The sequence below is a fragment of the Phyllobates terribilis genome, unplaced genomic scaffold (assembly GCF_046119375.1).
Source record: "Phyllobates terribilis strain yellow unplaced genomic scaffold, ASM4611937v1 Scaffold_12__6_contigs__length_324123572, whole genome shotgun sequence".
Taxonomy (NCBI): Eukaryota; Metazoa; Chordata; class Amphibia; order Anura; family Dendrobatidae; genus Phyllobates; species Phyllobates terribilis.
Genome location: NW_027362772.1, coordinates 55,408,074 through 55,432,902, shown reverse-complemented (window position 1 = coordinate 55,432,902; position 24,829 = coordinate 55,408,074). Strand labels below are relative to the sequence as shown.

General features: G+C 48.7%; 1 protein-coding gene across 7 annotated transcripts in view; it reads right to left on the bottom strand.

Moving 5' to 3' along the window:
* LOC141172043 (guanylate-binding protein 3-like) overlaps nucleotides 1–24,829 on the bottom strand; it is a 369,874-nt gene that overhangs the window by 317,578 nt on the left and 27,467 nt on the right. For 3 of the 7 annotated variants that reach the window (XM_073655827.1, XM_073655829.1, XM_073655828.1), the window contains exons 3-7: nucleotides 11,166–11,252; nucleotides 8,634–8,720; nucleotides 7,686–7,754; nucleotides 2,877–2,981; nucleotides 1,836–1,925 (exon numbers count right to left, since the gene is read on the bottom strand). In XM_073655827.1, coding sequence (XP_073511928.1) covers nucleotides 1,836–1,925; nucleotides 2,877–2,981; nucleotides 7,686–7,754; nucleotides 8,634–8,720; nucleotides 11,166–11,252 — 438 coding nt within the window. The remainder of the gene's footprint in view (nucleotides 1–1,835; nucleotides 1,926–2,876; nucleotides 2,982–7,685; nucleotides 7,755–8,633; nucleotides 8,721–11,165; nucleotides 11,253–24,829) is intronic. The other 4 variants (XM_073655830.1, XM_073655832.1, XM_073655831.1 and 1 more) reach the window with 3 other exon arrangements.

Genomic DNA, 24,829 nt, shown 5'->3' with positions numbered 1-24,829 from the left:
TCGCTTTATTCTGAGAGCTATAACTTTTTGATTTTTCGGACGATGGAGCTGTATGGTGGCTTGTTTTTTGCGGGACAAGATGAAGTTTTCAGCGGTACCATTTTTATTTATATTCGTCTTTTTTATCGCGTGTTATTCCATTTTTTGTTTGGCGGTATGATGATAAAGCATTGTTTTTTGCTTCGTTTTTTATTTATTTATTTTACCGTGTTCACTGAAGGGGTTAACTAGTGGGACAATTTTATAGGTCAGGTAGTTCCGGACGCGGCGATACCAAATATGTGTACTTTTATTGTTTTTTTTTGTTTTTTTTTCATAATAATATTTATTGATGGGTACATTATATTTTTATTTTTGGTGGATTATTTATTTATTTATTTTTTTATATTTTTACAATTTTTTTTTTTTTTTTCACTTTCTGAGAGTTTTTTTTACTTTTTTACTTTGTCCCACTATGGGACTTTCACTGTTTTTATTCTGATTGCCTGCATAGCATAGGGATGGAGCACCATCCCTGTGCCATGCAGGTAGTCAGCGCTGCACAGTGATAAGATTGTTTGGTCATGTACTGCGCATGACCAAAAAATCTTCCTGCTGTCTGGTGACCCGGATGTTGTCATGACGACATCGGGTCATCATGGCAACACCCGGGAAGCCGCGGCAGACAGCGCTGGAGGCCGGAAGAGGAGGTGAGTATTGCGATCACCTCCCCTTAGCCACCGCAATGCTGCGATCGACTTCGATCGCAGCATTGCAGGGGTTAATGTGCTGGGAGCGGTGCGGGACCGCTCCCTGCACATAGTACCGGGTGTCAGCTGTGACAATCAGCTAACACCCGGCGGCGATCGCGCCCGCACAGCCTGTGATCGCCATGACGTACTAATACGGGTCAGGCTCTTAAGTCCCAGGGCACAGACGCGTATTAGTACATCATGGGCTTTAAAGGGGTTAATAATGGGAACAACAAAGCATAGCCGGCTGATGGCTTTCTAAGAATAGTAACGGCCGCCTGATGGCCCTATAAAAATAGGCTTTGTGACTTTCAGAGTCCCTTCTTCATAAATAAAACAGGATGTGTCTGATGATCTCTCACACACCACATGGCCAGATAAGGTTGTAAATTGTTAAAATGACATTTACTGGTTTATGTATTTTTTACCGTTGAAAGCAATGCAAAAGTGCAAAAACGCATCAAAAACGCTATGTGTGAACATAGCCCAAGGTGAGGAGGAGTATTTTTGTTTTAGGCTATTTATTTTGCTTTATATGCAAGTCATTACCCTGGAAAGGATGTCCCTTAACATTTTTCCCAGGAAAATCCATTTTAGTTTAGTTTTTGTATGTTTTATTGTGAGTCCGTAAAAGTGGCATAATACTCTTACAACATTGCTGACAGCAGTGACAGCAGTGACCTGGGAGTCAGAAATGCTTCCAGGGGTCTTCACCATGCTGTTCCCATGTCATCTGAGAACAGTTTCCATCAATATGGGCAATTTCTAGTGCCTTTGCAGACCGAGGCGCCGGAAAAATGCTCAAGTTTCCCATATACTTACATTGGGCTCGTTGCTCCGGTCGAGCACCCGAGTATTCCAATGTGCTCGACCCGAGCAACGAGTACCCGAGCATTTTAGTGCTCGCCCATCACTAATGGTAAGTGATAATTATGGTGCTGAACACTAATGTGAATTTATGGTGTATGGGACTTCAGCAATCCATATGATCATGATATTGGATGAGCTGAGTTGTCAGCTTCCAGGAACCTTGCACCCAATAATATTATGTATTGTTTATTTAGTGTGAACAGAATCTTAGGATGTCTTAGCATTGTCTCTTACCTGTAGGACTGATCTATATTCTGCAACGAGACCATGGAGGAAGCTCGTGATATAGGCGCAAAAGACGGCGGGGTCACATGCTCTGATCTACTACGGATAGAAATATGGAGGTATACATAATGACAAAATCCACAATTCCAACTAATGGTCTAAACACCTAAGACAAGAGGTCAGCGATTCAGAAACATGTGCAGCAAGTCTGGTAACCCTGCTGCCTGTCAGTGTATTCAGTTTGGGTATTGCTGATAGTGACAGTGCACTCCTATGCTGACTGACAGTCTCTGTATAGGAAATGTGATGCCAGACGAGATGTCAGATGCAAAGGAAGAATGATGAAGGAGGGAGCAGACGGCTCCCTGTTCCATCATTGCTTTCAACTGTATCAGCATCCAGAATGCCTATGAAAGTTGAAAGTGCGATGATAGATGGGGGACCCCTGGTGCCGATGCTGGCATTGGGCCCCCTGACTCACGGGCCCCATAGTGGTGGCATAGTCTGCTGCTATTGGCGGTACTTCACTGCACATAACCTCTAAATTAAGTTATGTGCGCCATCCCTAGTGCAACTTCTTAATTTTTAAGTTTCTAGCGCCATTTTTCATCCACTGTCTTTTAAACTGGAGTTTACCACAAATTATACCTTTTTCTTGTAAATATTTTTTGCATATAGTGGTCACATTGTCTTGTTTATTCCCTATTTATGAATTCATATACAGATATTTTTAATTGTGGTTACGCTTTTTGTATTTTTATTGCCTGATGAAGGGAATTTTACCAGAAATGTTGCTGCAATTTTCCTTCATGATGTTCTCTACTGTTTACATCTACATGCGGTGTGAACCTTCAGTTAATGGAATCACTTAATAATGAGTGTTTGAAGCATACTCTGTACCATGTAGATTGCTGATCTCTCTCAAGTTGGTGCAATATTGATATTGGATAAGCCGAGTTGTCGGCCTCCAGGAACCTTGCACCCAATAATATTATGCAACGTTTATTTAGTATGAACAGAATCTTACCATGCCTTACCATTATCTCTTACCTGAGGGACTGATTTATATTCAGCAAGAAGTCTAACGAGTCCAACGAGTCCGAGGAGGAAGACGATGATATAATCTCAAAGTACGGAGGGGTCACATGCCCTGATCTAGTAGAGATAGAAATATGGAGGGATAGATAATGACAATGTCCACAAGTCCAACTAATAGTCTAAACACCTAAGAAAAGTGGTCAGTGATTCAGAAACACGAGCAGTGAGTCTAGTAACCCTGCTGCCTGTCAGTGTATTCATTTTGGGTATTGCTGATAGTGACAGTGCGCTCCTACGCTGACTGACAGTCTCTGTATAGGGAATGTGGTGCCAACAGAAAGTAATAGTTAAATATATGAGGTTAAAAGAAGAAAAAAAGGATTTGTTTCGGTTTTAGCCAGTTGAAAAAAATGTATTGTTCTCAGTGGGAGAAACAAAATAATAATCTTGTAGTTATGATATTTTTTATTGTGTAACAGAATAATATAAGCAATGTTACTATACAAGCTTTCTAGATCAGTTTGTTTTCTAATGTCCCTTTCTTCTGCTCTTTTTGGTAAGTATTTGTGTTTCTTCAGATGCTTTCTTACTCCTCGCCTGATGAAGACCTCAGTAGTCTGGAAAGCTGCTGTGTAACGTCACTTATTTTATTTTGTTAGCCATTAAAAGCGATCATATCCACAAGATTATTATACTGTTTCTCCCACTGATGTAGGGGGATAGAAGAAGACGTTGGGTCAAGAAAAGTTAATGTGAACAGTAATGAATATGAATGTTTTTATAGTTACATGTTTTTATAAAGTTTTGCATTTTATCCTTATGGCTGGTTTGTGGCTCAGTTTTCCTGAAGGTTTTACCTGATGGCCGTCCCGAGAGAATGGGGAGTGTTGTCCAATATGGGACGCATTACAAGGCATGGGGATATAGCTTACACCACTCAGGGAAATATATAGTTAATAGTTTGGGATTAGCCCACAAGTTGGGAGGAGTTAGATCAGATAGGAAGGGGAAACACTTCCCACTTTAGTCAGTTGAGGAGAGTTTAGTCAAGTTCAGAGAAAGTGTTACACAGGGACAGTGTTTGACATGTTCCAAGGCAGTGATGCAGCAGCGGCGAATAGGTCCTGTCAGTGCCAAGTCTCCAAACAGTATGAGGACACATCTGAAGTTTTGTGCAGATCTCGAGGTAGTATCGGGCCTAGGGCTCAGAAGAGGCATTGGGTGCCATGTCTCTGTTTCGCCTGGGAGGAAGATGCCGGCCGGGTCTCAGCGAGAGGGAAAGATGGTGGGCCTCAGGGAAGCTGTTATGCCAGATAGAAGGTCTCTGGTACCAACTGAAGATGTTGAGACAGGGGCAGGTAGAGCAGAACAGAGGCAAGGACTGATAGTACACTGGACAAATGATACACCCACGCCGCCTAAGTTGAGATAGGAGCGAGACCGGTATTAAATGAATTCTTTGGAATCCTGGGGGAACCGTTACTCAGGGCGACCATAGGCTGCAGCTTCTCTCAGGCACACGATAGATTCAGTTGCTGACCAGACACATCTGACAAGAGTCTTCATAAACGGTAGAACAGTAACATTTAATGAGGCATAGTCAGTGCAATGCAAATGTCTCTTTAAGCAACAGGCTCCAGTAATAACAGTACAGTCTCCTTTGCAGCACAGCAGTACACAGTCTATTATCTGGTAGCACAGTACAGCACAGTTTTAATGCATACACAACCACAGGCTTTTCCTTCACAAGGACTCAATAGTACACAACATTCTTTATCCTGCATGGAGATGGGGGGGGGAGGGAGAGACGAGGGAGATGATCTCTATGACAGGCTTCCTTCAAGTCCTTATCTTCCTGATAATACTCCGATAATACTCCACACTGTTAGCTCAGGGAGTCTAACTGACCTGTGTTTAGTTACCCTCCTAACCTGAATTCTGTTCCCTTGCCTTCTCTGAGATACAGATCATAAGCCACCTTTCTCTTCAGCTCTAGCCAGACAGTAAAAAACTTCCTCACAATCCCCCAGGGGCTCTGCTAAAACACTCTCTGTCTCCTGTGACTGTGTTAATGCCTCTAGTTGCTGGATGCTTCTGGAGCACAACACTTCCTGTCTCTTGTGCTTGTGTTACTTCTAATAGTTGCTGAATGCTTTAAAAGCTCCAGCACTACTTCTGCATGTGATACTCCGCAACAGCACTACTTCTACATGTCATACTCTGCAACAGCACTACTTCTACATGTCATACTCTGCAACAGCACTACTTCTGCATGTCATACTCTGCAACAGCACTACTTCTACATATCACACAAAGGGAACATCATCTGGAGGGGATTCTGTCTCACTCTGTGTGCTGCAACCGTATGTATCTGAATTGCACAGTAAAACTGAACCTGTATCCGGATCCATGGACTGGGAAGTAACAAGGAATCCCGAATTAGAAGTGAGTACAGAATAAACCCCACAGCACATCACACATGTCTTACACGTTGCATGTATACCAACTCATGCTCCGGCTCATTCCTTTGGTTTTTCATTACAAGAAGTCCAATTATAACTAACAATACATCAATGCTGGCAAGCGCACGATTGCTCAGTGTCAGTGATAACCTGTGACACGCTGATAGCTGCTCAGTAAATCCTGTATAAATAACGCTGTGTGCCCATGATGAGTTTTAGGTGAGTTTTCACACTGCGCATTTTCGCTTCTCCACTGCAGCAAAGTGGATTTATGGAAATCTCCTGCCCACTGCGCAGCTTTACCACTCAGCAAAATCTGTCCTGCGGTGCGAGTTTCGAATACGCAACATGACATTTTCTCTTGCGGGTACGCTTAGTTTTCTGCGCGGCTTTTCCTCATCGACTTGTATTAGGTAAAAAACGCACATGACCATATCAATAAAATTTTATATCAAAGCCAAATGCAAGGAACTATCAAAATCAAAGCGGGTTTATTTAAATTATGACATACCAACAAGAGACAAACATGTACATAATAAAAACTGCACACAAAAACGCAATGAAAAAAACCCAAGTAACATAATTTACACAATAGGTGCAAAAAATCTGCAATGTCATCAAAAGCTCATCGTGGGAACATAGCCTTACAATAATAAGACACTGACGGTGCTGATAGATATATATATATATATATATATATATCGGTGCATGCCTGCCAATACACATTGCCAGATTGTCTTTTCACTGAGTGCCGCACTTTAAACATTTTGTTGCACATAAGATATAATTTTTGCGCTTTAATAATTATTCATATTCCTGTTTAAAATACAACTACAGCAAATATTAATTTCCGTGTGTAAATATAACACTGCGAATTTCCCTCTAATAGATTTACAACCAATATTTCTATATTTAAGCGGATTGCGTCTGTTATTATTATAATATTCATTTCTACAATTATTGGTGAGAAATTTGCCTCCAGTAAGTCAGAGCGACATTGGCTGCAGTAATTATCAGAGATAAAACTAAGAGCTCAAGCAGCTTTACCTGGATAACTTCTGTCAGGCTGTAGACAAAATCCATTTTATTATTATTTTAATAATTATTAATAAAACTTATATTTTCTTCTCATTTTTTTATTTTTATTTCTTTTCCTTCCTATTGATGTAAGTGATAGTTATGGTGCTGAACACTAATGTGAATTTACGGTGTATGGGAGTTCAGCAGTCCATATGATCAGGATATTGGATGAGCCGAGATGTCGGCTTCCAGGAACCTTATGACGCGCCCCTGGGCCTGTGTCGCGCTGCGTTGCGCACGCGGGAGCTTACCCGGAGCCGGATCTCTTGGGGGTTGTAGTCTCGTGGCGGCGACCCGGTCCGCGCCCAGGGAGTCAAACTGAGCGGCGATGTACTAGCAGTAGATGGTTGGTGACTACGCCACCCGTTGAATGCAGCTATGGAGCTGCCGCTGCAGGGCAGACCGCTGAGGCCGGTGGAAGGATGGTGCAGCGTGGATGGTATAACCCCCAACGGGAGGGGTATGGCCTCAGGGCAGCCGACGTGGATGATGGGGGTAGCAGGAACCACTCAGAGACGGTGCGGTGTAGTTCAGGGTCTTTACTGGTGACAAAGATAGACCCTCCCGGAGTACTTGCTAGTGATAGGGGCCTGGTCAGTCCTTGAGCAGATGGGATCTCCCCTGGCCAGGCGGAGTTGTAGGCCTTCCCAACTAACTGTACTCTTCTGGCTACCTTGCTAGAGGCGGGAATAAGTAGCCCACGTCCCTGAGTGTACCGTGTGGTGCTCACCCGTATGGCCGGTGACTCGGGGCCTTCTAATGGGTTCCGCTCCACGATGGCGGTGCTGGTCCCACACGTGTGACCGTGCCTTCGGGCTTCTGGGCCAGAGGACCTGAAATCCTCTGCCGGACGGTTTCTGCTGCTGGGTAGGAGTTAGTCCCCACAGCCTCGGACTCCGGGTCCGGTAAGAAATCTTCTCAGTCAGGGCGAGCTCTGTAGCTGCCAGCCCCTGACTCGTTGTAACACTGCTCCCCACAGAGCTCCTGATGTTTCTTGCTATGCTGCTTCTCTTCTCTACTCTTGTTCTGTCTTCTTTCTCACTAACTCTGCCTCAGCCCCGGGTTTATATAGGGGAAGTCCTTCCCCTCCCAAGACTGGGCAGGGGGTGTGGCATGCACAGGATCCCTGACCAAAGGACCTCCCACCTGCTCTCAGACGTAATATCTCTATCACTGTGGCAACCAGACCCCTGGGGTGTCACACTTACACCCAATAATATTATGCATTGTTTATTTAGTGTGAACAGAATCTTAGGATGTCTTAAGCATTATCTCTTACCTGTAGGGCTGATCTATATTCTGCAATGAGATCATGGAGGCTGCCCGTGATAAAGGTGCAATGGATGATCTAGTAGGGATAGAAATATAGATAATGACAATGTCCACAAGTCCAACTAATAGTCTAAACACCTAAGATAAGCAGTTAATGATTCAGAAACATGTGCAGTGAGTCTAGTAACCCTGCTGCCTGTCAGTGTATTCAGTTTGGATATTGCTGATAGTGACAGTGCGCTCCTACGCTGACTGTCTCTGTAAAGGAAAAGTGGCCAGATAAGTCATTAGACACAAAAGAAGAATGATGGAGGAGGGAGCAGACGGCTCCCTGTTCTATCATTGCTTTCAAATGTATCAGCATCCAGGATGCTGATGCAGTTGAAAGTGCGATGATGGGCGGGGGGGGGGGGGGGCCTGTTGCTGGTGCTGGAATTGGGTCTCCCTCACTCATGGGCCCATAGTAGCGGTGTGGTCTGCTGCTATTGGCGGTACTCCACTGCACGAAACTTCTAAATTGAGTCATTAGTCAGAGTTTACCATAAATGATACCTTTTTCTTGTACATGTTTTTGCATATAGTGGTCATATTGTGTTGTGTATTCCCTGTTTATGGATTCATATACAGATATTCTTAATTTTGGTCACACTTTTTGTATTTTTATAAGGTTGATGAAGGGAATTTCACCAGAAAAGTTGCTGCAATTTTTCTTCAAGATGTTCTCTACTGTGTACCATTTACATATAGTGTGAAGCTTGAATTAATAGAATCACTTAATAATGAGTGTTTAAAGCATACTCTGTGCCATGTAGATTGCTGATCTCTCGCACGTTGGTGCAGTATTGATATTGGATGAGCCAAGTTGTCGGCTTCCAGGATCCTTGCAACCAATAATATTATGCATCGTTTATTTAGTGTGAACATAATCTTAGGAAGGCTTAGCATTATCTCTTACCTCTGGGAAAGATCTGTATTCTGAAACGAGACCCTACGGGGAGCTGGTGATATAGGCGCAATGGTTGGCTGGGACACAAAAGGTGATCTAGTAGGAATAGAAATATGGACGATAGATAATGACAATGTCCACAAATCCAACTAATAGTCTAAACACCTAAGACAAGAGATCAGTGATTCAGAAACCCGAGTCTAGTAACCCTGCTGTCTGTCAGTGTATTCAGTTTGGGTATTGCTGATGTGGAACCCCAGGGGTCTGGTTTCCACAGTAATGTAATGTTATGTCTGAGAGCAGGTGGGAGGTCCTTTGGTCAGGGATCCTGTGCATGCCACACCTCCTGCCCAGTCTTGGGAGGGGAAGAACTTCCCCTATATAAACCCGGGGCTGAAGCAGGGTTAGCAGTCAAGGAGAGTAGAGACAAGAAACAGCAGAAGCAATACTACTACTAGTCAGGGGCTGGCAGCTGCAGAGCTCGCCCTGACTGAGAAGCTTTCTTACCGGACCCGGCGTCCGAGGCTGTGGGGACTAACTCTTACCCAGCAGCAGAAGCCGACCGGCAGGGGATTTCAGGTCCTCAGGCCCAGAAACCCGAAGGCACGGTCACACGCGTGGGACCAGCACCGCCATCGTGGAGCGGAAGCCATTAGAAGGCCCCGAGTCACCGGCCATACGGGTGAGCACCACACGGTACACTCAGGGACGTGGGCTACTTATATCCGCTTCTAGCAAGGTAGCCAGAAGAGTACAGTCAGTTTGGGAGGGCTACAACTCCGCCTGGCCAGGGGAGATCCCATCTGCTCAAGGACTGACCAGGCCCCGTTCACTAGCAAGTACTCCGGGAGGGTCTATCGTTGTTACCAGTAAAGACCCTGAATTACACCGCACCGTCTCTGAGTGGTTCCTGCTACCCCCATCATCCACATCTGCTGCCCTGAGGCCATACCCCTCCCGTTGGGGGTTATACCATCTACGCTGCACCATCCATCCACCGGCCTCAGCGGACTGTCCTGCAGCAGCAGCTCCATAGCTGCATTCAACGGGTGGCGTAGTCGTCCTACATCTACCGCTGTTACATCGCCGCTCAGTTTGACTCCCTGGGCACGGACCGGGTCACCGCCACGAGACTACAACCCTCAAGAGATCCGGCTCCGGGTAAGCTCCCGCGTGCGCAACGCAGCGCGACACAGGCCCAGGGGCGCGTCACTGACAGTGACAGTACACTCCTACTCTGACGGACAGTCTCTGTAGGGAATGCAGTGCCAGATGAGAGGTCAGACGCAAAGGAAGAATGATGGAGGAGAGAGAAGACGGCTCCCTGTTCCATCATTGCTTGCAACTGTATCAGCATCAAGGATGACGATGCAGTTGAAAGTGCGATGACGGGCGGGGGGCGTCCTGATGCCGGTGCTGGCAATGGGCCTCCCTGACTCACGGGCCGCATAGCGGCAGCATGGTCTGCTGCTATTGGTCCTACACCACTGCACAAAACTTCTAAATTAAGCCATGTGTCCATACCAACCACTGATACTGTTTGCGTCCATCGCCTCAAGTGTCCATTGCTTAAATGTGAAAAATAAGAATTATACTAGAATTTAATATGATGCATACAGACTGTACCTTGTCATCTGCCGCCATCGCACTCTAATCAGCATCTCTGTTTATCCATTCCTCCTACAGGTATGTCACCCAGCTTTTCCTGTGCTGTGATCTCCCCTACCTCTGCCTCTTGCATTCACTTGGTATATTCTTCAACTACCCACTGCTACTCTACCCCCACTTTCCAACTTTTATTTATGACCGCCTTGTTTATTCTGCTCTGAATATCCAGCATCTTGCTCAGCCTTAATCAGCTGTGATCAAGATGAGCACAGACCACTTCCCTCTGCTTCACAACATGCTGCACATTAAAGGGAACCTGTTACCAGGTTTGGCCGAGATGAGGTAAGCCACCACCTTTCAGGCACGATATACAGCATTCTATAATAATCTGTCCCCAACCTCAAAGAGTAGAAAAAGAACTTTTATTATACTCACATGGGGGCAGTCTGGTCCGATGGGTGTTGCTCATCTTGGTGCGGCACCTCCCATCTTCTTTCGATCGCCGTCCTCCTTGCTTCGTGTGGATGACGCATCCCCACATGCATCATGATTCTGTGCAGATGTACTTCTCTGCCCTGTTGAAGGCAAAGTACTGCAGAGTGCAGGCGCCGGGAAAGGTCAAAAACCCCGGCGCCTGCACACTGCAGTACATTCCTCTGCCTTCAACTGAGCAGAGAAGTACTCCTGGGCAGGATCACGTTATATTTTATTTTCATTTTCTATTTTCCTTCTTTTCCTTCCTATTGATGTAAGTGATAGTTATGATGCTGAACACTAATGTGAATTTACGTTATGTGGGACTTCAGCAATCCATATGATCATGATATTGGATGAGCCGAGTTGTAGGCTTCCAGAAACCTTGCACCCAATAATATTATGCATTGTTTATCTAGTGTGAACAGAATCTTAGGTTGGCTTAGTGTTATCTCTTACCTGAAGGGCTGATATTTATTCTGCAATAAGACTACAGAGGGAGCCAGTGATACAGGCGAAATGGGCGTCGAGGTCACATGCCCTGAACTAATAGGGATAGAAATATATAGGGATAGAACATGACAATATCCACAAGTCCAACTAATAATCTAAACACCTAACACAAGACGTCAGTGACTCAGAAATGCGTGCAGCGAGTCTAGTAACCCGGATGCCTGTCAGTGCATTCAGTTTGGGTTTTGCTGACAGTGACAGTGCGCTCCTACGTTGACTGACAGTCTCTGTATAGGGAATGTTGTGACAGCAGAAAGTAATCGTTAAGCATATGAGGTTAAAAGAAGAAAAAAGTATTTGGCTCCATTTTAACCAGTTGAAAAAGATTAATTGTTCTCAGAGGGAGAAACAAATTAATAATCTTGTAGTTATGATAATTTTTATTGTGTAACAGAATAATATAAGTGATGTTACTATACAAGCTTTCTAGATCAGTTTGATTGTTTTCTAATGCCCCTTTCTTCTGCTCTTTCTGTGTATTTGTGTTTCTTCAGATGCTTTCTTACTCCATGCCTGATGGAGTAGTCTGGAAAGCTGCTGTGTAACGTCACTTATTTTATTTTGTTAGTTAAAAGTGATCATATTCACAAGATTATTATATTGTTTCTCCCACTGAGAACGATCAATCTTTAGATCTATGAGACTCGCTGACAGCAGCTCAGAGACATCACATGGAGCGACTGGTAATCTCGCTGCTGCTTGGCAGCTTTATCTTATACAGGCAGCGCTGACTGTGCTCTCACACCAGGTACTTTGTGCACTGACAGCGGCTATCAGAGACGCGCTTACAGCATGTCCTGACCTCTGCTGCAGTGTGAACATGCTCCTACAAGTTGCATTTATACCAACTCATGCTCTGGCTCATTTCTCTGGTTTTTCATTACAAGAAGTTTTATTATAAGTAACAATTAGTGATGAGCGAGCATACTCACAAGTACTCGGTACTCGCTCGAGCATCTCAGAACTCGAGATGCTTGGAGCTTGCCGAGTACTTGTGTGGCACCCCAGGGGTCTGGTTTCCACAGTAATAGCAGTATTACGTCTGTGAGCAGGTGGGAGGTCTCCTGGGCAGGAATCCTAAGCATGCCACACCTCCTGCCCAGTCCTGGGAGGGGAAGAACTTCCCCTACATAAACTGGGGCTGAGGCAGGGTTAGTGAGAGGAGTTCCATACAGAGACGGAGTCTGGTCTGGACACGCAGAAACAGGGACAGATAGACATCAGGAGCTCTGTAGGAGCCAAGGAGAAGCGCCAGGGGCTGGAGCTGTGCAGAGCTCGCCCTGGGAGAAGGTACTAAAACCGGACACAGGAGTCCGAGGCTGTGGGGACTAAGATATACCCAGCAGCAGAATCCATCCGGCAGGGGATTCCAGGTCCTCTGGCCATAAAAGCCCGGAGGCTCAGTCACAACGAAGGGACCAGCACCGCCATCCCGGAGCGGAGGCTAACAGGAGGCCCCAGGTCACCAGCCATACGGGTGAGCACCACACGGTATACCCAGGGACGTGGGCTACTTGTAACCGCTGAAAGCAGGGTAGCCAGGAAGGGTACAGACTAACGGGAAGGCCTACAACTCCACCTGGCCAGGGGAACTCCGGCTTACTCGCAGACTAACCAGGCCCCAACTACTAGCCAGTACTCCCGGGGGAATTTGCCTTGTACCATCAGTAAAGGCCCTGAACTGTACCCTCGCGTCTCCGTGCTTCCTTGTCGCACCGTTAGTGCTGGGACATCCACACCATCACTCCCAACATCACCCACATCCGCTGCCCTGAGGCCATACCTCTCCCGTTGGGGGTTATATCAACATTGCTGCACACCTATACCACGGGCCTCAGCGGTCTGCCCTGCAGCGGCGGTTTCATAACCGCATTCAACGGGTGGCGTAGTCGGACACTAATACCATCATACCAATAACTGCCACTTAGTTTGACCACCCTGGGCGCGGACCGGGTCACCGCCACACGAAGACTACTACCCCCATCGGATCCGGCTCCGGGTATCCCCCGCGCGCACGTGTGCCGCACTACAGCACTGGCCCAGGGGGTGAGTCAACTTTGGCGTAGTCGGCAGGATTTCGTGCCCGCAACCACCGGGTACTGCGTGCCTGAAAAAAGAGACTTTTATACTTACCTGTGGTGAAGTTTCCCGCCGTCCGGAGTCGTTTCCCGCCATCTGGAGCCGATTCCCGCCATCCGACGCCATGTTCTGCCTTCTTCCCGCCATCCGTGGAGTTTTCCCGCCATTGGACGCCATCCTGAGTGCGCCGCGCGGGAAGAAGAGGGGCGTGGACTCCGAAAGCCCGCGAGAACTGAAGCCCCGCCTCACGGCCGGACGTTGCGTAAGGTCCTGGAAGGAGCCCAGCAGACGCCGACGTCACAGGAGCGCGACGGAAGGTCCTCAACCCTGACGATCCACTGCGGAGCCGCGACCTATGGAAGAGGATCATCGCAAGGTAGGCCACGGTCCACTAGGGGGGAGGAGGATGTCGGATACGGAGGAGAGCTTCACCGCCACAGACGCCGCCAGCGCCACCGCTGCTGCGGTCATGCCTTTCACCATGCCCTATATCCCGGGGGCAGCCTGGCTACCCCAGTACTCAGGGGAGTCACATACCCTAAATGACTTCAGAGAAAGGCTGGATAGCCTCTTCCAGGTGTATCCCCTCACGGAGGCGCAAAAAGTGAGCATCCTGGTGGCCCAATTAATCGGGGCAGCCCAAAGGGAGGTAAAGTCCTGGCCACCTGGGAGGAAGAGGACTGTCAGAGACATACTAACCCGGCTGAAAGACACATTTGACACCCGCACCTCAGCCGAAATAAAACTAAGATTTTATGGGTGCAAACAACGGGCACATGAGAGTATAAGAGACTATGCTCTAAACCTAGAAGATGCCCTGAGAGCCATTAAGCAGGCAGACCCTGACAGCGTGGGAAATGAAGATAAGCTGTTGACTGAACAATTTATTGAGGGTCTACTGTGCAATGCCCACCGAACCCAGTTGCGGGCAATGGCCTTACAGGACCCTGACCTGGCATCCGGACTGGAGGACATCCCGTGGCGCCGACCAAGGAGGACCCCACCGGCCAGAGGAAGACCCAGCGATCGATACAACGAGGACGGACGACCTATTTGCCGCCGCTGCAATCAACCCGGACATGTGGCAAGGTACTGTCATTTAAACGGGCACAACCTGGGGTAGAGGGCCAACCCCCAGGCATAAGACCATCAGGCCCATCAAACTGGCGTGATAAATACGTAGGGGGACGTCCAATCTTGCCTGTGGTACTGGATGGCATTCCTATGAGTGCCCTACTAGACACTGGGTCACAGGTCACCACCATCCCGTACGTGCTCTTCAAGCAGTACTGGAATGATTCGGACATAACCCGCTACCCAGACGACGACCTGAGTATCATCGCCAGCAATGGTCAGCCCGTGCCGCAGGTGGGATTCAAGGAGGTGACCATTAAAATCGGTAAAGTCGAACTGGCGGCACAGGGACTGATTATAGTGGACATAGACCGTCATGAGAGTCACCCTAGAATCACCCTGGGAACCAATGTAATTGAAAATTGTCTTGCAGAGGTGATTCTCATTTTACAGCAGGTTGCCAAGAACGCCAGTTCCGGCCAGCAGCGTGTGCTCCAAAAAGAGATCCGGGCACTGATGAAGCGGCAACAGGTGGAACTATCTGGTGGTGAGATAGGTAGCGTGAGAATGTGTGACCTGTTCCCTATTGCCATGCCCCCAAAAAGTGAGATGATGATTTGGTGCCGGGCAGCTATTGGTCTAAGAGGTAGAGACTACCAAGCAATGGTAGAACCCGTCTACTCAGACAGTAGGCCCACCATTTTGACAGCACGGGGGGTGGTCGATGTACGCCATGGGAGGGTGCCCGTTCGCATCATAAATATCGGTGAGAGAGAAGTACACCTGCCCCGGTATGCCACGCTAGCTAAATTGTTCACCATAAACCAGAATTCTGTACAGGCCGTGGAACCCTTGCCTCCATCTCAACCAGAGGAAGGTAACGGCTCTAAGAAACCAGTGGAGGACTGGTGTCAGCAACTACATCTGGGTACTGACTCCACTCCCTCACACCAGAAACAAGGAGTCTATCGGGTGGTTCAAGAGTACGAGAGAGTGTTTAGTAAACACCCGTTAGACTTCGGGCGAGTAAAGGTGGTAGAACACCACATCCCCACGGGAGACCATCCTCCCATAAAGGAGAGATACCGACCCGTACCCCCTGCACACTACCAACACGCCAAGGGGATGCTTAGAGACATGAAGGAGGCTGGGGTAATCAGGGACAGCTGTAGCCCCTGGGCAGCTCCACTAGTCTTAGTGAAAAAGAAGGACAACACTATGAGAATGTGTGTAGACTACAGGAAGGTCAACCGTATCACACACAAAGATGCGTACCCGTTACCAAGGATAGAAGAGTCCTTAGCTGCATTAAAATCTGCTAATTTCTTCTCTACTTTGGATCTCACTAGCGGGTACTGGCAGGTTCCTGTAGCAGAGGCAGACCGAGAGAAGACCGCATTCACCACCCCGATGGGTCTCAGCGAATTTAACTGTATGCCGTTCGGGCTCTGCAACGCACCAGGAACCTTCCAACGGTTGATGGAATGCTGTCTGGGACACCGGAACTTCGAGACGGTCCTGTTATACCTGGACGATGTCATCGTCTATTCCAAGACCTACGAGGACCACCTGAAACACCTGGCAGAAGTGTTCGAAGCTCTGGCAAACTACGGCCTAAAGGTGAAACCCTCCAAGTGTCACCTCCTGAAACCAAAGGTGCAATACCTGGGACACGTGGTGAGTGCTGACGGAGTGGCTCCTGACCCTGATAAGATCACCGTGATTAAGGACTGGCCAAGACCCTCCAGCATAAAGGAAGTGCGGCAGTTCCTCGGGTTGGTAGGCTACTACCGAAGATTCATTCCCGGTTTCACCAAAATGGCAGCCCCTATGCAGGACCTCCTGATAGGTCAATCTCGAAAAGCCAAAAACCAGAAGCTGCCCTTCAGGTGGGAAAAGCTGGAAGAGGAGTCCTTTTGCCAGCTGAAGATGGCCCTCACGGGGGATGAAATCCTGGCATATCCAGACTACAGCCAGCCCTTTATCCTCCACACGGACGCAAGTAACATCGGGCTAGGAGCCGTGCTGTCCCAGATCCAGCAAGGAAAAGAACGAGTAATCGCTTACGCTAGCCGAAAGCTACGACCCACCGAGAGGAACCCTGAGAATTATAGCTCATTCAAGCTGGAGTTCCTGGCAGTAGTGTGGGCAGTGACCGAACGTTTCAAGCATTACCTTGCCTCCTCCAAATTCATCGTGTACACGGATAACAACCCGTTGACACACCTGGACACTGCAAGGCTCGGTGCTCTGGAACAGAGATGGATGGCTCGCCTGTCCAACTTTGAATTCACCATCAAATACCGGGCAGGACGCTCAAATGCCAACGCGGATGCCCTGTCTAGAATGCCGAACTTACCGGACGTAGGGGAAGATCCAGAAGATCTGGAAGAAGTTGAGCTCCCTGCGTTCCACCGTCATGGGATTACCCTGTATTCCCACCGTGTGAAGGACAGGCGCTCCGCGACGTTCAATCCCTTGGCCCACTACAACTGGGCGGAGACGCAAGACAGTGATCCTGCAGTCCGTCTGGTGAAGGAAATGCTGACCCAAGCCGATGCCAGTCTGGACCCAGACGCCCCAGAGGAGACTAAGCAACTGTGGAAGGAGAAAAGTAGGCTGTTCCTCTACAGGGAGAAGTTGTGCCGGAGAATGGTTAACTCTCGAACACATGAGTTGACCTGGCAGGTAGTGGTCCCCAGACGAGACGCGGCTATGATTCTGGAGGCGTACCACAACGGAGCAGGACATTTCGGGTGGAAGAAGCTGGAGTTCTTATTGCGTGAACGGTTCTACTGGGTAGGCATGAGAGGAGCCATCGAGAGGTGGTGCAGAGACTGTGGACCGTGCCACCTAAGAAGGAAGGACCGTGCCAGCCAGAAGACTCCCTTGCAGCCCATCATCACCCGACAGCCACTGGAACTGGTAGCCCTGGACCATGTGAAACTGGCTCCAAGCAGATCTGGGTATGTCTACGCCCTCACAATCGTAGATCATTACTCCCGGTTCCTGGTGGTGGTCCCGGTCAAGGACTTAACGGCTCAAACAGCAGCTAGAGCCTTCCAGCAGCACTTCTGCCGTCCACACGGGTACCCGGACCAAGTGCTGACAGACCAAGGGCCAGCCTTCGAAGCGGAAGTCTTCCAGGAGTTCTGCAACCTGTATGGCTGCACGAAGATAAGAACAACGCCCTATCACCCACAAACTAATGGACTCTGCGAGAAGATGAACCAGGTGGTGATAGACCTCCTGAAAACATTGCCCCTGGAAGAACGCAGTCTGTGGCCTGAGAAGCTGCCTGATCTGGTGGACCTATACAACCACATCCCTGTAGGTTCTACCAACTGTACCCCGGCTTACCTAATGAGAGCGAGGCCTGGTAAGCTGCCTATCGACCTGGATATGGGAGTCCTGACGCCCGAGGACACCTCGCCAGAGGCAGACTGGGATACAGGACGGCAGCAGCAGTATCGGAAAGTGCAGGAGAGCGTGGAGCGAAGTCTGTCTCAAGCTAGAGAAAGGCAAGAGAGTGCTTATAATCAGTATGCTCCCGCTGTTCCCCTGGTACCTGGAGAGCAGGTCTTGAAGAGGAAAAGACGGCTCCACAAGTTGGACAACCAGTGGGAGAAGGACCCGTACACCGTACTGCCATCAAGCCATGAGAACCCAAAGATTTGCGTGATCAGTAAGGATGGAGGAGAAACCACAGCCGTTGTCTCCAGAGACCACCTGAAGAAGTGTCCCGAGCAGCTGCAAAACCCTGAAGAAGAAGATCAAGAAAACCCTCGACCCGCAGGGGAAAGGGAAGAAATGATCAGGACTGTACTCGGAGACTTCCCCCGGTCTTGGACACAAGTAAACGGTGCTGTCATGGTACCCGTCCTCACCTTTCTCCAGCCAGCCCCGCAAGTGCCTACAGAGGAACCAGTAGAGCTGGAAGAGCAGCCGGCCCAAGAGGCAGAAGAGTCCACGCCAGCAGTACAGGAGGATCAACCCTCTGCTAGTAGTGAGCCTGCCGTGCCCCTAGTGAGCCAAAGAGTGCGCAGAAAGCTGCCCAGCCTGCCCATAACACCTCCTACACCCTGTAGTGCAGGACCAGTTAGTGAGCTCCGTAGGTCCACTAGGGTTACCAGAGGCCAGATGCCCGTACGTTGGAGAATCTAAGTTGGCTAGTTGCTTTAACTATTTTAAGTTTACCTGTTTTGTTGTAGCCGTTGCTAATTATGTTTTTCAGTTACAGATTTCTTTATATGGACTGACAGGTTATGGACAGTGAGTAACCGGAACTCTGTTGTAAATATGTTTGGAGCGTAACCCAGGAATGGACTAAAGACTGTTAAAGACTCGGGGCAGGACAGACCCCTACCTGGTTACGGCTCCCTGTTCTTTGGTGAAATGGACACCCTTATTGCTTCCCGGTTACGGACACGCCGTGACCATCTCATGTATTTAATTGTTATTGTTTATACCCTGTTATGTTTTGAAAGAAAAAAAAAAAAAATATGTTTAGTCCGGGAGTACTAAATTTCACTAGGGGGGAATGTGGCACCCCAGGGGTCTGGTTTCCACAGTAATAGCAGTATTACGTCTGTGAGCAGGTGGGAGGTCTCCTGGGCAGGAATCCTAAGCATGCCACACCTCCTGCCCAGTCCTGGGAGGGGAAGAACTTCCCCTACATAAACTGGGGCTGAGGCAGGGTTAGTGAGAGGAGTTCCAGACAGAGACGGAGTCTGGTCTGGACACGCAGAAACAGGGACAGATAGACATCAGGAGCTCTGTAGGAGCCAAGGAGAAGCGCCAGGGGCTGGAGCTGTGCAGAGCTCGCCCTGGGAGAAGGTACTAAAACCGGACACAGGAGTCCGAGGCTGTGGGGACTAAGATATACCCAGCAGCAGAATCCATCCGGCAGGGGATTCCAGGTCCTCTGGCCATAAAAGCCCGGAGGCTCAGTCACAACGAAGGGACCAGCACTGCCATCCCGGAGCGGAGGCTAACAGGAGGCCCCAGGTCACCAGCCATACGGGTGAGCACCACACGGTATACCCAGGGACGTGGGCTACTTGTAACCGCCGAAAGCAGGGTAGCCAGGAAGGGTACAGACTAACGGGAAGGCCTACAACTCCACCTGGCCAGGGGAACTCCGGCTTACTCGCAGACTAACCAGGCCCCAACTACTAGCCAGTACTCCCGGGGGAATTTGCCTTGTACCATCAGTAAAGGCCCTGAACTGTACCCTCGCGTCTCCGTGCTTCCTTGTCGCACCGTTAGTGCTGGGACATCCACACCATCACTCCCAACATCACCCACATCCGCTGCCCTGAGGCCATACCTCTCCCGTTGGGGGTTATATCAACATTGCTGCACACCTATACCACCGGCCTCAGCGGTCTGCCCTGCAGCGGCGGTTTCATAACCGCATTCAACGGGTGGCGTAGTCGGACACTAATACCATCATACCAATAACTGCCACTTAGTTTGACCACCCTGGGCGCGGACCGGGTCACCGCCACACGAAGACTACTACCCCCATCGGATCCGGCTCCGGGTATCCCCCGCGCGCACGCGCGCCGCACTACAGCACTGGCCCAGGGGGTGAGTCACTTGCGAGATGATCAAGCGGATGCTCGGGCCTCCTCCCTGCATGTTTGGTGCTCTTTAGAGAGCCAATGAACATGTAGGGATTGCCAACCACTCACTGTAATGCCGTAGCCATGTTGGTTGTGGCATTACAGTGATCGGTTGGCCACACAGGTCATCAGGTCTATATCAGACCTGGCGCCGCCATGCTCGTCACAGTCACTCCGGAATCAGACAGTGTAGTGAGAGCTGCTGCTGAGCTCTGGAGATATTTGCTTGTTTATTAGGTAGTGTAGGTAGAAAAGAAGTACATTACACATTTCCATCTCAACAAACAGTCCTTCTGAGGACTAATCCATCTGCAGAGATATCAGGCAGGCAGTGTATATAGGCAGGCAGTGTATATAGCAGACTGCAGTGCACATATCACAAGAGGCTCCATTACAGTTCTGTCTGCTGCTGCTGTTAGATATTTCTAGACATAGGCCCAGGTCTCAGGGGCCAGGAATAATTTTTTTTGGATCTTAATCCTCATTATTTGCTTAAAAAGCAATCCAGAGAACACCGTTTTTCTGCACAATTTGCTTGTTGGCACTGTAGAATACAGCCAGGTCTTTTCCATACTACAGCACTAAAAACCCAGCTATTTAAAAATGTGTTTTTCTCCGTCACACGGATCACATATAATTGCGCTGAAAATACTGCCTTTTCTGACCTCCATTAAAAATTTGTTTCAGTGTGTCAGTGAAGCTATTGACACCGGTTTTCTGTTCAAAATAGTTACCTACAGGCCAGGTATTTAAAACTGTGGTTTCTCCGTCACACAGATCACATATATGTTTTCTGTAAATTCCCAGTTACTGGAAAATTCCACCTAACCACGGACACGTGGACAAGTGCTTGTGGGCAGGGATGGTACATCTCGCTGATGGCACACTGGGTTAACATAGTGGAAGCCGGGACCCAGTCGGACCTTGGAACGGAACACGTCCTCCCGACGCCAAGGATTGCGGGCCCAAGGTCAATCAACGTTGCCCCACAGTCTACAGCTCCTGCACCTCATACTCCACAGCCTCCTCCTCCTCTTCAGCCTCCATCTCCAAAATGACCACATCAGTCACAAGCTGGAAGCACTGCAGCACTGCCTCGGCCAAGTGGCAACAGGCTGTGCAGAAGCTAATATGCTTAGGTGACAAATCACACAAAAGAGTTGTGGACAGCTCTGAAAGAGCAGGCAGATCTGTGGCTGACACCGCTGAACCTACAGCCAGGCATGGTCGTGTGTGACAATGGCCGGAACCTGGTGGCGGCTCTGAGGGGTGAGGCAAGCTCACACACGTACTATGCCTGGTCCATGTGCTTAACCTCGTGGTTAAGCGGTTTCTCAAATCCTACCCGGAGCTGCCAGATGTGCTTGTTAAAGTATGCCGCCTGTGTGCCCATTTTAGAAAGTCACCTACAGATTCAGCTGCCCTTGCCGTGTTTCAGCAGGGTTTGCAGCTTCCGGCTCACAGACTGGTGTGTGATGTCTCCACGCATTGGAACTCTACACTGCAGATGTTGGGAAGGATTTTTGAGCAGAAGAGGGCAGTTGTTGAGTACAAGCATCAACAAGGCCGTCGGTATTCATTTCAGACTCCACACATAAGACCTCAGGAGTGGACATGAATGTCAGACATATGTACCATTCTCCAAAACTTTGAGGACTCCACCATAATTAGCATCACCATCCCGCTTTTCTGTCTTCTGAAACGCTCTCTGCTCACAATCAAAGAGGATGCATTGCAGGCGGAGCATGATGAGATGGAGCAAGGAACCATACAGGGTGATTACACACAGCCCAGCCTCATCTCATCACAACATGGATTGGGTGACAATGAGGAAGAGGAGCAGGAGGAGGAAGAAAAGGAGCTAGCTTCATGCGCTATAGACAGTACTACCTGCACAACTGTCATACCGCCTGTTCAGCGTGGATGGCCTGAGGATAGAGAGGAGGAGGAGGAGAGCATGGTCAGTCATCCTCTTGGTGAGGACACAGAGGTCTTGCCTGTTAGCAGTCTGGCATGCATGGTTGAGTTTATGTTACACTACCTTTCCCATGACTCTCGCATTCTCAAAATTTTGGGTGACAGTCATTATTGGTTAGTGACACTTCTTGACCAATGCTACAAGGAGAACTTTCTATCTTTTACTCCTGAAGCACACAAGTCAAAAACAAAAAATGGGGCTGTACCTGAAGGCCCTTGTTGCGGAACTATTAAAAAAATTCCCATCTGAAAACGCTGGCGGCAGAGCTAGAACAGGCGAGAGAGACACAACTCCAATCCAGCAGAGGCAGGGGAACAGTGTCAAAGTTCTGGGAGAATTTTTTCTCAGCCCCTCCCATCACACAGGCCCTGAGGCATGGGGTACTCTCACAAGGAGTGTAAAGTTTGGGAAGATGCTGAGGGAGTACCTTGCCGACCGTACCAATGTCCTCCGTGATTCCTCTGTGCCTTATAATTATTGGGTATCCAAGCTGGACATGTGGCATGAACTGGCTCTCTACGTCTTGGAGGTCCTGGCCTGCTAGCATTTTGTCACAACAGGCTTTTAGTGCCGCTGGTACAATTATAACTGATAAGCGCACCCGCCTGTCAACTGAAAATGCTGACAGGCTGACTCTTATAAAAATGAACAGGGGCTGGATTGGGCCAGACTTCTCAACACCACCTAATGATAGCAGCGTAACATAAACTCAAATCCAGTGTCTTGTTTTGGGAGGTGTATTCCCATGCACCTTTTCACATCCACTCATGAGTATACCCTTCCTGATTTTGGCTATTTGCTCTTGTCCTCCTTCTCCTCATCCTCATCCTCCACTACCATATCACCAGGGTGACCGTGGTCCATGTTGCAACACCCACATCATTTTTTTAAAGGGTGTTTATGATGCCCTTAAAAAATTTTTTATACAGTATGGTCATGTATACCCCCCAGGAGTAAATGTTTGTCAGCCCATACACTTAGTGCATGGGCATTACAAGTATAGGAGACCCGCTCCTTTCTAATGGGAACATTTTTTATGAGGCCCTCCTCCACTTCTTTTCCAAGGGGCATTGAAGTGCCTCCCAATTTTTGGCAGCCCTTGCATTCACTGCATAGGCCAACACTATGGGAGACTCACTTCCTAATAATGGGAACATTTTTTCATGAGGCCCTCTACGTCTCTTCCAAGGGGCATTAGAGTGCCTCTCAAATTTTGGCAGCCTTTGCATTCACTGCATAGGCCAACAGTATGGGAGACCCACTTCCTAATAATGGGAACATTGTTTTCAGGAGGCCCTCTGACCTCCACTTCTCTTCCAAGGGGCATTGGAGTGCCTCCAAATTTTTGGCAACCCTTGAATTCACTGCATAGGCAAACACAATGGGAGACCCACTTCCTAAAAATGGGAACATTGTTTTCATGAGGCCCTCTGACCTCCACGTCTCTTACAAGGGGCATTGGAGTGCCTCCAAATTTTTGGCAACCCTTGCATTTACTGCATAGGCAAACACAATGGGAGATCCACTTTTAATAATGGGAACATTTTTTTTTCAAGAAGCCCTCCTATACATCTCTTCCAAGGGGTATTGGAGTACATCGAAATTTTTGGCACCAACCAGTAATGACTGTCACCCAAAATTTGGAGAACACGAGGGTCATGGGAAAGGCAGCATAACATAAACTCAGCCATGCGTGCCAGACTGCTAACAGGCAAGACTTCCGTGTCCTCACCAAGAGGTCCACTGACCATGCTCTCCTCCTCCTCCTCCTCTCTGTCCTCAGGCCATCAATGCAATGCATCCTCTTTGAATGTGAGCAGAGAGCTTTTCAGAAGACAGAGAAGTGGGATGGTGACGCTAATTATGGCGTCATCGCTGCTCACCATCTTGGTGGAGTCCTCAAAGTTTTGGAAGATGGTACGTATGTCTGACATCCATGTCCACTCCTGAGGTCTTATGTGTGGAGTCTGAACTGAATACCTACGGCCTTGTTGATGCTGGCACTCAACAACTGCCCTCTTCTGCTCACAAATCCTTCCCAACATCTGCAGTGTAGAGTTCCAATGCGTGGGGACATCACACACCAGTCTGTGAGACGGAAGCTGTAAACACTGCTGAAACACGGCAAGGGCGGCGGAAGCTGTAGGTGACTTTCCAAAATGGGAACACAGGCAGCATACTTTAACAAGCAGATCTGGCAGCTCCGGGTAGGATTTTAGAAACCGATGAACCATGAGTTTAAGCACATGGGCCAGGCATGGTACGTGTGTGAGCTCGCCTCGTCTCAGAGCCGCCACCAGGTTCCGGCCATTGTCACACACATCCATGCGTGGCTGTAGGTTCAGCGGTGTCAGCCACAGATCTGCCTGCTCTTTCAGAGCTGTCCACAACTCTTCAGCATTGTGCGGTTTGTCACCTAAGCATATTAGCTTCAGCACAGCCTGCTGCCACTTGGTCGAGGCAGTGCTTCCAGCTTGTGACCGATGTGGTCATTTCGGAGATGGAGGCTAAAGAGGAGGAGGAGGCAGAGGAGGAGGTGCAGGAGCTGTAGACTGTGGGGCAACCCTGATTGACCTAGGGCCCGTATTCCTTGGCGTCGGAAGGACGTGTTCCGTCCCAAGGTCCGACTGGGTCCCGGCTTCCACTATGTTAATCCAGTGTGCCGTCAGCGAGATGTACCGTCCCTGCCCACAAGCACTTGTCCACGTGTCCGTGGTTAGGTGGACTTTCCCAGTAACTGCGCTGTTGAGGGCACAGCTAATGTTTTGGGAGAAATAGTGGCGGCTGGGGACCGAGTACCGAGGGACGGCCGATGCCATCAGGTTGTGGAATGCTTCTATCTCCACGAGCCT